Source organism: Dama dama, chromosome 1, assembly GCF_033118175.1.
Source record: "Dama dama isolate Ldn47 chromosome 1, ASM3311817v1, whole genome shotgun sequence".
Taxonomy (NCBI): domain Eukaryota; kingdom Metazoa; phylum Chordata; class Mammalia; order Artiodactyla; family Cervidae; genus Dama; species Dama dama.
In genome coordinates, this window is record NC_083681.1 from 7,443,002 (window position 1) to 7,458,177 (window position 15,176).

Consider the following 15,176-nt stretch of genomic DNA (forward strand, 5'->3'; position numbering starts at 1 on the left):
GAGGGGGCGCTGAGGGGGCGCTGAGGGGGCACTGAGGAAGCAGAGGTGGCTGAGGGGGCGCTGAGGGGGCGCTGAGGGGGCGCTGAGGGGGCGCTGAGGGGGCGCTGAGGAAGCAGAGGTGGCTGAGGGGGCGCTGAGGGGGCGCTGAGGGGGCGCTGAGGAAGCAGAGGTGGCTGAGGGGGCGCTGAGGGGGCGCTGAGGGGGCGCTGAGGAAGCAGAGGTGGCGCTGAGGGGGCGCTGAGGGGGCGCTGAGGGGGCGTTGAGGAAGCAGAGGTGGCTGAGGGGGCGCTGAGGGGGTGCTGAGGGGGCGCTGAGGGGGCGCTGAGGAAGCAGAGGTGGCTGAGGGGGCGCTGAGGGGGCGCTGAGGGGGCGCTGAGGAAGCAGAGGTGGCTGAGGGGGCGCTGAGGGGGCGCTGAGGGGGCGCTGAGGAAGCAGAGGTGGCTGAGGGGGCGCTGAGGGGGCGCTGAGGAAGCAGAGGTGGCTGAGGGGGCGCTGAGGGGGCACTGAGGGGGCGCTGAGGGGGCACTGAGGAAGCAGAGGTGGCTGAGGGGGCGCTGAGGGGGCGCTGAGGGGGCGCTGAGGAAGCAGAGGTGGCTGAGGGGGCGCTGAGGGGGCGCTGAGGTGGCGCTGAGGGGGCGCTGAGGAAGCAGAGGTGGCTGAGGGGGCGCTGAGGGGGCGCTGAGGGGGCGCTGAGGTGGCGCTGAGGGGGCGCTGAGGAAGCAGAGGTGGCTGAGGGGGCGCTGAGGGGGCGCTGAGGGGGCGCTGAGGGGGCGCTGAGGGAGCAGAGGTAGTGGAGGTGGCTGAGGGGGCGCTGAGGGGGCGCTGAGGGAGCAGAGGTAGTGGAGGTGGCTGAGGGGGCGCTGAGGGGGCGCTGAGGTGGCGCTGAGGGGGCGCTGAGGGGGCGCTGAGGGAGCAGAGGTAGTGGAGGTGGCTGAGGGGGCGCTGAGGGGGCGCTGAGGGGGCGCTGAGGGGGCGCTGAGGGAGCAGAGGTAGTGGAGGTGGCTGAGGGGGCGCTGAGGGGGCGCTGAGGGGGCGCTGAGGGGGCACTGAGGAAGCAGAGGTGGCTGAGGGGGCGCTGAGGGGGCGCTGAGGGGGCGCTGAGGAAGCAGAGGTGGCTGAGGGGGCGCTGAGGGGGCGCTGAGGGGGCGCTGAGGGGGCGCTGAGGAAGCAGAGGTGGCTGAGGGGGCGCTGAGGGGGCGCTGAGGGGGCGCTGAGGAAGCAGAGGTGGCTGAGGGGGCGCTGAGGGGGCGCTGAGGGGGCACTGAGGAAGCAGAGGTGGCGCTGAGGGGGCGCTGAGGGGGCGCTGAGGGGGCGCTGAGGTGGCGCTGAGGGGGCGCTGAGGGGGCGCTGAGGTGGCGCTGAGGGGGCGCTGAGGGGGCGCTGAGGGAGCAGAGGTAGTGGAGGTGGCTGAGGGGGCGCTGAGGGGGCGCTGAGGGAGCAGAGGTAGTGGAGGTGGCTGAGGGGGCGCTGAGGGGGCGCTGAGGTGGCGCTGAGGGGGCGCTGAGGGGGCGCTGAGGGGGCACTGAGGAAGCAGAGGTGGCTGAGGGGGCGCTGAGGGGGCGCTGAGGGGGCGCTGAGGGGGCGCTGAGGGGGCGCTGAGGAAGCAGAGGTGGCTGAGGTGGCGCTGAGGGGGCGCTGAGGGGGCGCTGAGGTGGCGCTGAGGAAGCAGAGGTGGCGCTGAGGAAGCAGAGGTGGCGGAGGTGGCTGAGGGGGCGCTGAGGGGGCGCTGAGGTGGCACTGAGGGGTGCCAAGGGAGCAGAGGTGGCGGAGGTGGCTGAGGTGGCACTGAGGGAGCGGAGGTGGCGCGGAGGTGGCGCGGAGGTGGCAGAAGTGCCTGAGGGGGCGCGGAGAGGGCGCGGAGGTGGCTGAGGGGGCGCTGAGGGAACAGAGGTGGGGAAGGCGGCGCTGAGGTGGGGGCGGAGCGTCTGGCAGCGAACCGCGTGACCTTCCTGGCGGAGGAGGCGGAGTGAGCGGAAGGCTAGGCGGTGAGTGACTCACGCTGTGCGCAGAAGGGGCTGTCTGCCCCAGGATGCTGGCCCCGAGTGTTGGGAGCCCTCCGCTGAAACTTGCCCCCTACTGGGCCATGGGAAAGCTAAATATGCAAGTGCTCCTTAAGGACACACTTCCTCCAATAAAGCTAAATATGCAAGTGCTCCTTAAAGACACACTTCCTCCAATTTAGCTGCCACCTTTTTACTTTTTTTTTTTTAAACCCATGCTCTTGTCTCCCAGCTTAAAGTGAAGTGAAGTCGCTCAGTCGTGTCCGACTCTTTGCGACCCTGTGGTCTCCCAGCTTAGCAGCAGCCAAGTCCTCTACAGTAAGAAAAACCAAAAACTTGTGCTATGCTGCCACCTTCTGGGAAACAAAAAGGCTCCTGATTACCAACCTCTTGAACAGTTAGTACCCCAGTAAACAAGCTCTTGCCCAATTGAGAAAATATTCACTAACTCAAATGCGATGGCAAAGGCACTTTTCATCAAACACCATGAAAATTCCCAGCAATAAAGTATTACGAAAAGAAAATAGCAATTTTCTAGCAGCCAAACCTAAAGACACAGAATATTGCAATTTAACTGATCAAAAATTAAAAATAGCTGTTATGAAGAAATTCAGTGAGCTACAAGAAAACTCAAAATGACAATATAATGACCTTAAGAATAAAATAAGGAGTATTTTACCAAAGAGACTGAAATTCTAAAAAAGAATCAACCTGTATTGTACTCACACAAAAACAGACACACTGACCAATGGAACAAAATAGAAAGTCCAGAATTAAATTCCAGTAGATAAAGTCAACTAATATTTGACAAGAGAGTCAAGAATATGAAATGGGGAAAGAGTAGTCTCTTCAACTAATGGTGCTGGAAAACTGGAAAAATACATGCAAAACAGTGAAATTATACTATCTCACATCACGCACAACAATTAACTCAAAAGAGATAAAAGACATAAGACTTGATACCATAAAACTCCTAGAAGAAAACATAGGGAAGAAACAATGTCTTGGCAGTGATTTTTTTAATATGACACCAAAAGGACAAACAATAAAAACAAAAATCAAAAATGTGACTACATCAAAATCAGAAGTTTCTGTATAGCAGAATCAGCAATTAACTAAATGAAAAGATAACTTACAGAATGTGAGACAACTTTTTCAAACCATATATCAGATAAAGAGTTAACATTCAAAATGTATAAAGAATATAGTCAACTTCATCACACACACACATACAAAAGTCCGATTAAAAAATAGGCTGAAGAACGAGACAAAGAGTACATCAAAATGGCCAACAGACACGTGAAAAGATGCTCATCACTAATCAGAGAAATGGTAATGAAAGCCACAACGAGATATCACCATACACCTGTCATAATGGCTATCATCAAAGGCAAAGAATAACAAATATTAGGAAGGATGTCAGGAAAAGGGGATCTTCATGCACCATTGGTGGGAGTGTAAACTGGTGCAGCCACTGTAGAAAACAGTATGGAATTTTCTTAAAAAAATTAAAAATATGATCTTGAAATTCCACTTCTAGGTATATACCCCAAATATTAAAATAGGATTTCAATAGAATATATGCACTCTCATGGTGATTGCTGCATTATTTCCAATAGCCAAGATATGAACACAACCCAAGTGCCCATCAGTGAATGAATAAATAGAAAAGATGTAGAATATATACACAATGGAATATTATTCAGCCACAACAAAGAAGAATATCCTTCCATTTGTGACAACATTGATGTACATTAAACACATTATGCTATGTGAGATGGGCGTCTCAGATGGTGCTAGTGATAAAGTACCTGCCTGCCAATGCAAGAAGTGTAAGAGACACGGGCTCAATCGCTGTGTCGGGAAGATCCCCTGGAGGAGAAAATGGCAACCCCCTCCTGTATTCTTGCCTGGAGAATCTCATGGAGAGAGGAGCCTGGCTGGCTACAGTCCATAGGGTCACAAAGAGTCGGACATGACTGAAGCAACTTAGCACGCACACACGCTCTTTGAGGTGAGTCAGACAGATAAAGTTAAGTTATTGAATCTAAAAAGTCAAAATGAAAAACAGAGTAAAATGACTGTTACCAGGGGATGAGGGTGGGGGAGATAAGAATGAGTGTTTAAGGTTACAAACTTACAACAAGTACTAAATAAGCTATAGAGGTCTGATGTGCAGTATAATGAATATAAGCAATAATGTGCTAAGTCACTTCAGTTGTGTCCAACTCTTTGTGACCCTGTGGACTGTAGTCTGCCAGACTCCTCTGTCCATGGGATTCTCCAGGCAAGAATACTGGAGTGGGTTGTCATTTCCTCCTCCAGGGGATTTTCCTGACCCAGGGATCAAACCCATGTCTCTCATGTCTCCTGCATTGGCAGGTGGGTTCTTTGCCACTAGCGCCACCTGGGAAGCCTCATAAGCACTAATATCATACTATAAATATGTAATATAATAAATATCCCTATCAGCAAAAAACAAAAAACAAAGCTAGTTAACAGCTGACTCACAGCACCTGTATGTAAGTATCACTAACACTGTTGTAAACCAGATGTGGTAACAGAGGAGGGATGCCCTCAGTTCATTTAAAAATGTTAAATCATCAAATACCTGCTTTAATATCAGTTCCATATCCCTGAACTTGTATATGATCAATAAAGGAATTCTTATATCTATTCCATGTCGGTCAGGCTTCTTCATATTTGAACATTCACTTTCAAGAAGAACAAGCATTCTAAGTGTGGCTACAAATGTGACTTGTAGCCTAAAAGCTCTAAATATGCTCTAAATATAGAAATTTTTATCAGTTTATATATAAATGTTTATAACTATGAAGAAGAGATGTTGCAGTAATTTATGTACTCTGAAAGCTGTTTAAGTATAAAAATTATAATTAAGAACTGTTAAATAGTTAAATAAATTAACAGTAAACCAGATTGATAGTTAAAATATAAATATTGAAAGTATGTCACCAAAAAACATCAAGGAAGAACATGTGATCCTCTTTTCATGTAATAAATATTTATAAAAATTTAAATACTAACACAAGAAAAAACACCAGAGATTAAATCATAGTAAAATAACTTTTGGAGAACTATTTGGTATACTAACTAGAATAAGTAAAAAGCAAAAATGAAGCCTATGTTGTCTCAGGACTATCTGGGAAAATGAGATTGGGGTCTATCTTCCAACAGTACTGTGCTAAGTTGTTTCAGTCACATTCAACTCCATGCAACCCTATGGACTGTAGCTGGCCAGGCTCCTCTGTCCTACACTTCCCTAGAAACCACAGTTAAGATAAATGTAAAATGTTTGTCTGCCTAGTTTGCTTTGAAATCCCTAATTCTTGAGATTCCACTTAGACTGATGAACTTCAGGTTAGCATAACATGCAAACCCTGGACCTATGTGACTAAAATGTAATAGATGATTTGTGGAAAACCAAGGCTGTGATTGGGCTTCTCTGGTGGCTCAGATGGTGAAATGTCTGCCTGCAATGCAGGAGACCCAGGTTCAATCCCTGGGTCAGGAAGATCCCCTGGAGAAGAAAATGGCAACCCACTCCAGTATTCTTGCCTGGAAAGTTCCATGAACCACGGAGACTGGTAGGCTATAGTCCATGGGGTCACAAAGAGTCGGACACGACTAAGCAACTTCACTTTCACTTTTCAAGGCTATGATTTAGTGCCAAGTCCACAAACTCTGAGCTCTCATCAGCGGCAGCCATCCATGGTCCAGGAGAAAAAGAAGGTACAAAAAGAAGGTGGTTGGTGGGCCCTTCCATATGATGAAGATGCTCAGTATTCTGTATTTCTTGTCTTCTATCCTTTCCTGACATCTTCAAGGCTATATCTATCCTACTTTACTCTTTCCCTTCATTAGACATTTGATCCAAGCAGAGCTAAATTAAATTCTTTCAGAAGCTGAATAATACTGAGAAAGAAGTTGTGAAAGCCATGTTATGTTAATAACAGGAAGTTAAAGACAGACTCTTGAACTTCTATTTATAAGGTTCCTAAAGTAAATACTCTCTTGGATTCTATAAAATAAACTTTTATTCTTTTAATGACGTTTTAATTTTTTTAACCTTTTTTACTTAAGCACTGTAAAATTATACACAAATACATATACAACACACACACAAGTTCAAATGTACATACACAATTCTTATGTTACTGGTGGACTTATTAAAAAATAACTATCTCAGGTCAACAAAAAGGATGGAGGGATAAGAAAAGAGTGTAATCAGATATGTTATAAAGCTAAGGAATACACAGGAGTTTATATTTTCTCGTGGACTTAACACTTTGGATGACAAAGGGAAAAGGAACCAGACAGTGTCTTCAGCTAGCATAGGTGAAAAGAGGTTGTTAAGATCTCATTTGTTCCAGATAACAGTTATACATCTTTATATATTATGCAAATAAGTATATATTTATATACTCGAACATTTTTTACAAAGATGTGAAAATGAACAAAAAAATTCCACAAGGAACATTTCAGCGAAAAATTAGAGAAAAAAAATTAGTGAATAATAAGAGAGAAAACTATCAATTTTATAAGTGTTGGCTGAAATAGTAAACAAATACAAAACTGTGGAGCTAAATATGATAACATAATCTAGCTAGGATGCCCATAAATTACCAAAAGTAAATTGTTAAGAGCCATAAGAATTTTCCATAAACTGACCCACAATGAACCTATGTAACAGTTCACAACTTGGTGCACATTGCCTAGCAGTACATTCATGCCTGAGGAGCAGTTGGAGAGGCCATGTCTTTACTCAAACAATTTAAATATCAGTCCTGTCTCTTATTGGCTCTGTGATCTTTGGTAAGTAACTTAATTCTTTCCACCAGTTCTCTCTCTTATTGAGAGGGAAAAGTGACAGATCTTACCTCATAGAGTTTATGAAGACTAAAGTTTCTGAGTATAAAGCACTTAAAACACCAGGCACACAGTTAAATGTCAATAAATGTTAGCTCTTAATTATTTGACCAACTTATTCTTGGTCCAAACAAGCTAGAATGTATAGTATTCTTGGCTTATGTTTTTCTGTGTCTCAATAATTTAAAAATCCATACTTCCCTCAATGTTTTGCAGTATTCAATCATTAAAGAATTAAATATTTATCTTTTATCAAACAATATACAAATGACAATATTAAATTTAGTGATATATTCAATTTCTTAAACTAAATTTAAAATATCCTTAATAAGATAAATTACAGGAGTAAAATCAATATATTTTGGATAGAATGGATAGTATTCAGTGTAATTTTACTAATTTTAACAGATGTTAAGATAGAAACATTTTAAATTCATTTAACATGGAATCTATTATATTACATAAAATTTAAAAACTAAATAAAACATGTGGATCTGTACTATTAAGTAAAATGTAATGTTTCTTTCAGGCTCAATAGCAACATTTTTTCTAAAATGTAGATCTATTTTATGTTACCTGAGAACTGATCATGCGCTGAGATGAACGAGCAATGTTAGCAGGCAGACCAAAGAAACTAGGTTTGTCATCCTCTGGAAGTTTTTCAATGACGGCACGATAGTCCTAAATATAGAAAAGCAAAGAATAATTTTTCACTAAAAATCAAGTTTACAACCACTGAAATCAGAAAGAACCATAATATCGCAAAGTATTAAATTACTAGTTATTCATGTGACACTGTCTAGGTAAACTTCACTTTCAGTGTGTATAGTATTAACTCAGTTATCTAATGGAACTTCTCTTTGTCATGACTTCTTCATACTTAAATTAAGTGCTATTATACTTTCTTATCTGACATTTCTCATAACTGAAGGCACCCTGAATTGATTAAAGCAAACATATATAAGTGGCTATGCCTGTTGCTGTTTTAACCGTTAGGTCGTGTACGAATCTTTGTGACCCCATGAACTATGGCATGCCAGGCTTCCCTGTCCTTCACTATCTCCCGGAGTTTGCTTGAGTCGGTGATGCTATCTCACCATATCTCTGCTGCCCTCTTCTTCTTTTGCCTTCTATCTTTCCCAGCATCAGGGTCTTTCCCAATGAGTCGGCTCTTCGCATCAAGTGGTCCAAGTATTGGAGCTTCAGCTTCACCATCAGTTCTTTCAATGAATATTCAGGGTTGATTTCCTTTAGGATTGACTGGTTGGATCTCCTTGTAGTCTAAGGGACTCAAGAGTTTTCTCCAACTCCCCAGTTCAAAAGCATCAAATCTTTAACACTCAGCCTACTTCATGGTTCAACTCTCACATTCATACATGACTACTGGAAAAACCATTAGTTCAGTTCAGTTCAGTTGCTCAGTCATGTCCAACTCTTTGCGACCCCATGAATCGCAGCACACCAGGCCTCCCTGTCCATCACCAACTCCTGGAATTTACTCAAACGCATGCCCATCGAGTCGGTGATGCCGTCCAATCATGCCATCCTCTGTCGTCCCCTTCTCCTCCTGCCCCCAATCCCTCCCAGCATCAGGGTCTTTTCCAATGAGTCAGCTCTTCGCATGAGATGGCCAAAGTATTGGAATTTCAGCTTCAACATCAGTCCTTCCAAAGAACACCCAGGACTGATCTCCTTTAGGATGGACTGGTTGGATCCGCTTGCAGTCCAAGGGACTCTCAAGAGTCTTCTCCAACACCACAGTTCAAAAGCATCAATTCTTCGGCGCTCAGCTTTCTTCACAGTCCAACTCTCACAGCCATACATGACCACTGGGAAAACCATAGCCTTGACTAAATGGACATTTGTTGCCAAAGTAATGTCTCCGCTTTTTAATATGCTATCTAGGTTGATCATAACTTTCCTTCCAAGGAGTAAGCATCTTTTAATTTCATGGCTGCAATCACCATCTGCAGTGATTTTGGAGCCAAAAACAACAGTCTGCCACTGTTTCCCCATCTATTTCCCATGAAGTGATGGGACCAGATGCCATGATCTTAGTTGTTTGAATGTTGAGCTTTAAGCCAACTTTTTCACTCTCCTCTTTCACTTTCATCAAGAGGCTTTTTAGTTTCTCTTCACTTTCTGCCATAATGGTGGTGTCATCTGCATATCTGAGGTTATTGATACTTTTCCCAGCAATCTTGATTCCAGCTTGTGCTTCCTCCAGCCCAGCATTTCTCATGATGTACTCTGCATATAAGTTAAATAAGCAGGGTGACTATATACAGACTTGACGGGTACTCCTTTTCCTATTTGGAACCAGTCTGTTGTTCCATGTCCAGTTCTAACTGGTGCTTCCTGACCTGCATACAGGTTTCTCAAGAGGCAGGTCAGGTGGTCTGGTATGCCCATCTCTTTCAGAATTTTCCACAGTTTATTGTGATCCACACAGTCAAAGGCTTTGGCATTGTCAATAAAGCTGAAATAGATGTTTTTCTCGTACTCTCTTACTTTTTCAATGATCCAGTGGATGTTGGCAATTTGATCTCTGGTTCCTCTGCCTTTTCTAAAACCAGCTTGAACATCTGGAAGTTCACTGTTTATGTATTGCTGAAGCCTGGCTTGGAGAATCTTGAGCATTACTTTACTAGCCATGTGAGATGAGTGCAATTGTGCAGTAATTTGAACATTCTTTGGGATTGCCTTTCTTTGGGATTGGAATGAAAACTGATCTCTTCCAGTCCTGTGGCCACTGCTGAGTTTTCCAAATTTGCTGGCATATTGAGTGCAGCACTTTCACAGCATTATCTTTCAGGATTTGAAATAGCTCAACTGGAATTCCATCACTTCCACTAGCTTTGTTCGTAGTGATGCTTTCTAAGTCCCACTTGACTTCACATTCCAGGATATCTGGCTCTAGGTGAGTGATCACACCATTGTGATTATCTGGGTCGTGAAGATCTTTTTCATACAGTTCTTCTGTGTATTTTTGCCACCTCTTCTTAATATCTTCTGCTTCTGTTAGGTCCATACCATTTCTGTCCTTTATCAAACCCATCTTTGCATGAAATGTTCCTTGGTATCTCTAACGTTCTTGGAGAGATCTCCAGTCTTTCCCATTCTGTTGGTTTTCCTCTATTTCTTTGCACTGATCACTGAGGAAGGCTTTCTTATCTATCCTGGCTATTCTTTGGAACTCTGCATTCAGATGGGAGTATCTTTCCTTTTCTTCTTTGCTTTTCGCTTCTCTTCTTTTCACAGCTATTTGTAAGGCCTCCTCAGACAGCCATTTTGCTCTTTTGCATTTCTTTTCCATGGGGATGGTCTTGATCCCTGTCTCCTGCATAATATCACAGACCTCTGTCCATAGTTCATCAGGTACTCTGTCTATCAGAGTGCCTGATGCTGATATGCTGTCCAGGTTTGTCATAGATTTTCTCCCAAGAAGCAAGTGTCTTTTAATTTCATGGCTGCAGTCACCATTCAAGGTGATTTTGGAGCCCAAGAATAGAAAATCTGCCACTACTTCCACCTTTTCCCCATCTATTTGCCAGGAAGTGATGAGACTGGATGTCATGATCTTCATTTTTTTGAATGCTGAAGAGTATGAAGACAGGTTTTTCAATCTCCTCTTTCACCCTTATCAACAGGCTCTTTAAACTGGAAAGGCAGTCACTGCCTCACCCATCACAAACGGCATATGGGGAACCTGGTGCTAAAGTATTCATAGACGACCTGTTTTCAGGTCAGGGTTTCATAGGTAGCATGGTAGCTCCCTCGCTGCAATCTATTGAAAGTCAGCCCTTGACTCAAGGGTTTATAGAAGAAATAAGTTTATTCTTTAGAAATGAAAAAAAATTAAAAAACAGCAAAATAAAATTTAAAAAAGAGGTTCTTTAATTCCTCTTCACTTTCTGCCATGATTTCTGAGGTTGTGGATATTTCTTTGGCAATCTTGATTCCAGCGTGTGAGTCATCCAGCCCAGCATTAACATAACGTACTCTGCATACAAGTTAAATAAGCAGGGTGACAATATACAGCCTTGTTGTACTCCTTTCCCAATTTTGAACCAGTTTGTTGTTCTATGTAAGGTTCTAACTGTTTCTTGACCCACATACAGGTTTCTCAGGAGACAGGTAAGGTGGTCTGATATTCCCATCTCTTTAAGGAATTTCCACAGTTTGTTGTGATCCCATATAGTCAAAGGCTTTTGCATACTCAGTGAGCAGAAGTGGATGTTTCTTTTTTTTGTTTGTTTGTTTGTTTTTAGGACAGTATGGATATATCTTATTCAGAGTATTAAAAGGTTGATAGTATGTTACCAGCCCAGGCTTGATGCATGAGACAAGTGCTCAGGCCTGGTGCACTGGGAAGACCCAAAGGAATTGGGTGGAGAGGGAGGTGGGAGGGGGAATTGGGATGGGGAATACATGTAAATCCATGGCTGATTCATGTCAATGTATGACAAAAACCACTACAATATCGTAAAGTAATTAGCCTCCAACTAGTAAAAATGGAAAAAAAATAAAAAAGCTAGTTTAAAAAAAAAAAAGAATAAACAGAAGGAAGAATTCTAGACAAGTTGTATACTTTTGAACATCATCAGGTAACATACTATCAACCTTTTACAAGTGGATGTTTCTTTTCAAATTCCCTTGCTTTCTCTATGATCCAACCAATGCAATTTGATCTCTGGTTCCTCTCTGTTCAGTTGCTTCAGTCATGTCTGACTGCTTGCAACCCCATGGACTGTGATCCACCAGGCTTCTCTGCCCATGAAATTTCCCAGGCAAGAATACTGGAGTGGGCTGCCATTTTCTTCTCCAGGGGATCTTCCTGACCCAGGAATCGAACTCTCATTTCCTATGTCTCTTGCCCTGGCAGATTCTTTACCACTGTGTGGTACCTCTGCCTTTTCTAAATCCAGCTTGTACATCTGGAAGTTCTTGGTTCATGTACTGCTGAAGCCTAGCTTGAAGAACTTTGAACATAACCTTTTTAGCATGCAAAATGAGTGCAACTATGTGGTAGTTTGAGCATTCTTTGGCACTGCCCTTCTTTGGGATTGGAATGAAAATTGACCTTTTCCAGTCCTGTGGCCACTGCTCAGTTTTCCAAATTTGCTGACATATTGAATGCAGCACTTTAACAGCATCATCCTTTAAGATTTTAAATAGCTTAGCTGGAATCCTGTAACCTACCAAGGATTAATCAGCAGAGTGTAGCTCTGCTTATAATGAAATAAGTACTGTAACAAAACATATACACACACAATCTGATGTACAAGAACTGCTTTGTAAATTGCTTTACTATAAAGCAATTCCAGTTAGTCTTCACTGGTGAGGTGAGATGAAATGCATCAATAATCCTATCCTTTCATCCCAAGACTTACTGTTAGCACTACAAAGGCTTAATTTGTCAGGCATTCACCCGAACAGTTTCCACTTGAGATGCTAGATAGGAAACTAAGAGTAGACCAAGATGATTTATTCAGTTTGGTCCAAAGATGGGAATTGTTTTGTTTGTTTTCATGGAGAGACAAGTTTATTTTAAGGCAGGTATTCTATATGCATCTAAACTATTCTTGCTGAAGTGGGATAAACTGTTTTTAATGAGGCAGCCTCATCTTCCACCTCAATCCCCTCATCCTTGCTCATCCTTCCCAGCTGCCTCTCAAGAATTTCCAAGACACAGGTGCTGGAGTTAAAGTCCAAGAAGTATGTCAAAGTTTGAAAAGAAATGCTGTTCTCCGAAATTTTTTCTCTCCTATAGTGCAGTAAACTTCCTCAAGGTGTTCAGTCACATCATATTAATAAATATGCATAAATAAATATGTATTATATGTGAGTGTATACTTGTGTATATGCATGCATTTGTGCGTGCGTGTGTGTGTGTGTGTGTGTGTGTCTAAGTGTTCTCCTCTCCTGGGAAACTTTGGCTTTCTCCTTCTATGTAACTCAATTAAGTAGAAAGCTAAACATTGACTCTAGTAAATCATCATTAATTTTTAAAATTAAAAAAAAATTTTCTTGTTTTCTCTTTTTCCTTTTTATTATCTTTTTTGGCTGTGCCTTGCAGTATGTGAGATCTTAGTTCCCTGACCAGGGATTGAACCCATGTCTGCTGCCTGTGGAAGCATTGGAGTCCTAACCACTGGACCACCATGGAATTCACATAACCATCTTATAATTTTAAAACTACTATTTTCTTTGTATTTATACACTTGGTTCATTTTTAAATATCTGTGAAACTTTCTCATTGAGACTGGGGAATCTTCTCTACTTTGGACATGTTTCCCAAATAACAGACTCTACACATCCAGACTGATTTATTCTCACTTGGACACAAAAGAATGTATACCAAATGATACTCTTTACATGAAGTAGAGAGAGGCAAAACTGAACACAGGTTGTTGGAAATCAGGCTAATGTATACTGTGCAGGGGAGACAGTAACTAAAAGGGGAAGGACTTCTGGGGAGCTGATAATGTGGTTTCTTGATTCAAGAGCTGGTTATACTCATGTGTTGAATGTAGTAAGTATGCACTGAATTGTGCACTTATGACATCTACTTCTTTATAAATTTTATTTTTCAATTTCAACTTCAAACAATAGAGACAAAAGACTTGTCAGGGTATGCTAACAAGTGTATTATATATTTATCAGAAATAAATATGTAATAATAAATATCTGTGATATTTCTGTTTGCATACTGACTCCAAGTTTCTTCTACTAAAAAGTAAACTCTACCAATGCATCAAGAGATCCACAAAGTCTTGAACAGGGTTATTATTGAGCAAATGTTCAGTGAGTATTGTTGAATGATTAAGTGAATGACAGACACTGAAAAATAAAATAGATGGAATACTCAAAAAAACCAGATAAGATATTCAATAAGAGTAACATACTTAATATTGGTAGTTAAGATTTTATTTTTTGATTTATGTTACTAAAACAAAGGCAGTTTCTTGAAAAATATTTGAATGAGAGAAAAGGCACAATACTGAAAGAAGTATAAAATTAAACATATGTATATTTTGTAATTCATGAAGAAACATGTAATTTAAATACTCTAGGCAATAAAAACATTTTTCAGGGTCATTTACACAAAGACAAATTGGTAGCAAAATAACTGAAATCTTTGGGCTACATTTTGTACTATTTTCTGGAAAATATGACTGCATTTTAGGAAACTTCTATAAGATGACTCAAAGCAAAAAGCTACAGTCAAATAAAATAAATTCATATAAACAAAAATGTTGCTATGAAATCTTTTTAGGTTAATATCTCTTGTAGCTTTAAAACTACTTTAAATTTATAAACCAGAGTATGAAATAGACATCTGTTGAATAATATTTGCTCTTTTCAAATTTACCGACTCAGAGCACTCTCATAATTACAAACAAGTACCATATCCTCCCATTCCAGATCTTCACAGCAGCCCTACAATTTAACAATTTTGCTAGGCCACCGCTTTCAAAATTTATCTATCTGTCAATACTATTATCATCAATCAATGCTCAGTAAGTATCCAAAAGCAACAGGACACCTAACTAGAGTTTAGAGAATCAGGCTGCATATTGGCATAATAAATAATAACATATTTGTGAGTGATGAATGCTTGTACCTGTGAAAGGAAGCAACATATTTATAACAATATAAGAAATTATGCAAGTTTCAATCTGATAATAAATTGAAAATAATTAATTTTACCTACCAAAATGCTGCAGGATTTTGGCAGAGATATGGAGTACGGAAAAACGCTTTTCTTGTTTCTTTGGTTTAATATGTCAATTATTGAAGAATTAAAAAATTGCTTTAGGTATGACTGAAGAACTCTAAGGTCAAAGTAGTTATCTATGCGTCCTCCATAAATAGCATTTTCAAGCAAACCATGTACAAATTCCCACTGTACATCTTTGGAACCTATAATTTAAAAAAAAATTTGTTTCATTTCTAAGATGCATGAGATAAGATATTAGAAATTTTCTAAAAATATTCTAAAATATTAAACAAACTTCAGGCTCCAGCTATATTTACAGACTATAATAATACATATTTAAAGCATGTAAATTATTCCTTAAGGCTTGATATTAATTAACATTAATTCTCATCAATATTAGGGCTTCCCTGGTAGCTCAGCTGGTAAAGAATCCACCTGCAATATGGGAGACCTGGGTTCGATCTCTGGGTTGGGAAGATCTCCTGGAGAAGGGAACAGCAGCTGGAGAAGTAAACGGCTACCCACTCCAATACTCTGGTCTGGAGAATTCCATGGACTGTATAGTC

General features: G+C 41.8%; 1 protein-coding gene across 2 annotated transcripts in view; it reads right to left on the reverse strand.

Annotated features, from left to right (window-relative positions):
• Positions 1–15,176, reverse strand: part of DYNC2H1 (dynein cytoplasmic 2 heavy chain 1) — a 408,806-nt gene that overhangs the window by 137,840 nt on the left and 255,790 nt on the right. For both annotated transcript variants that reach the window (XM_061143196.1, XM_061143187.1), the window contains exons 81-82: positions 14,605–14,813; positions 7,464–7,568 (exon numbers count right to left, since the gene is read on the reverse strand). In XM_061143196.1, coding sequence (XP_060999179.1) covers positions 7,464–7,568; positions 14,605–14,813 — 314 coding nt within the window. The remainder of the gene's footprint in view (positions 1–7,463; positions 7,569–14,604; positions 14,814–15,176) is intronic.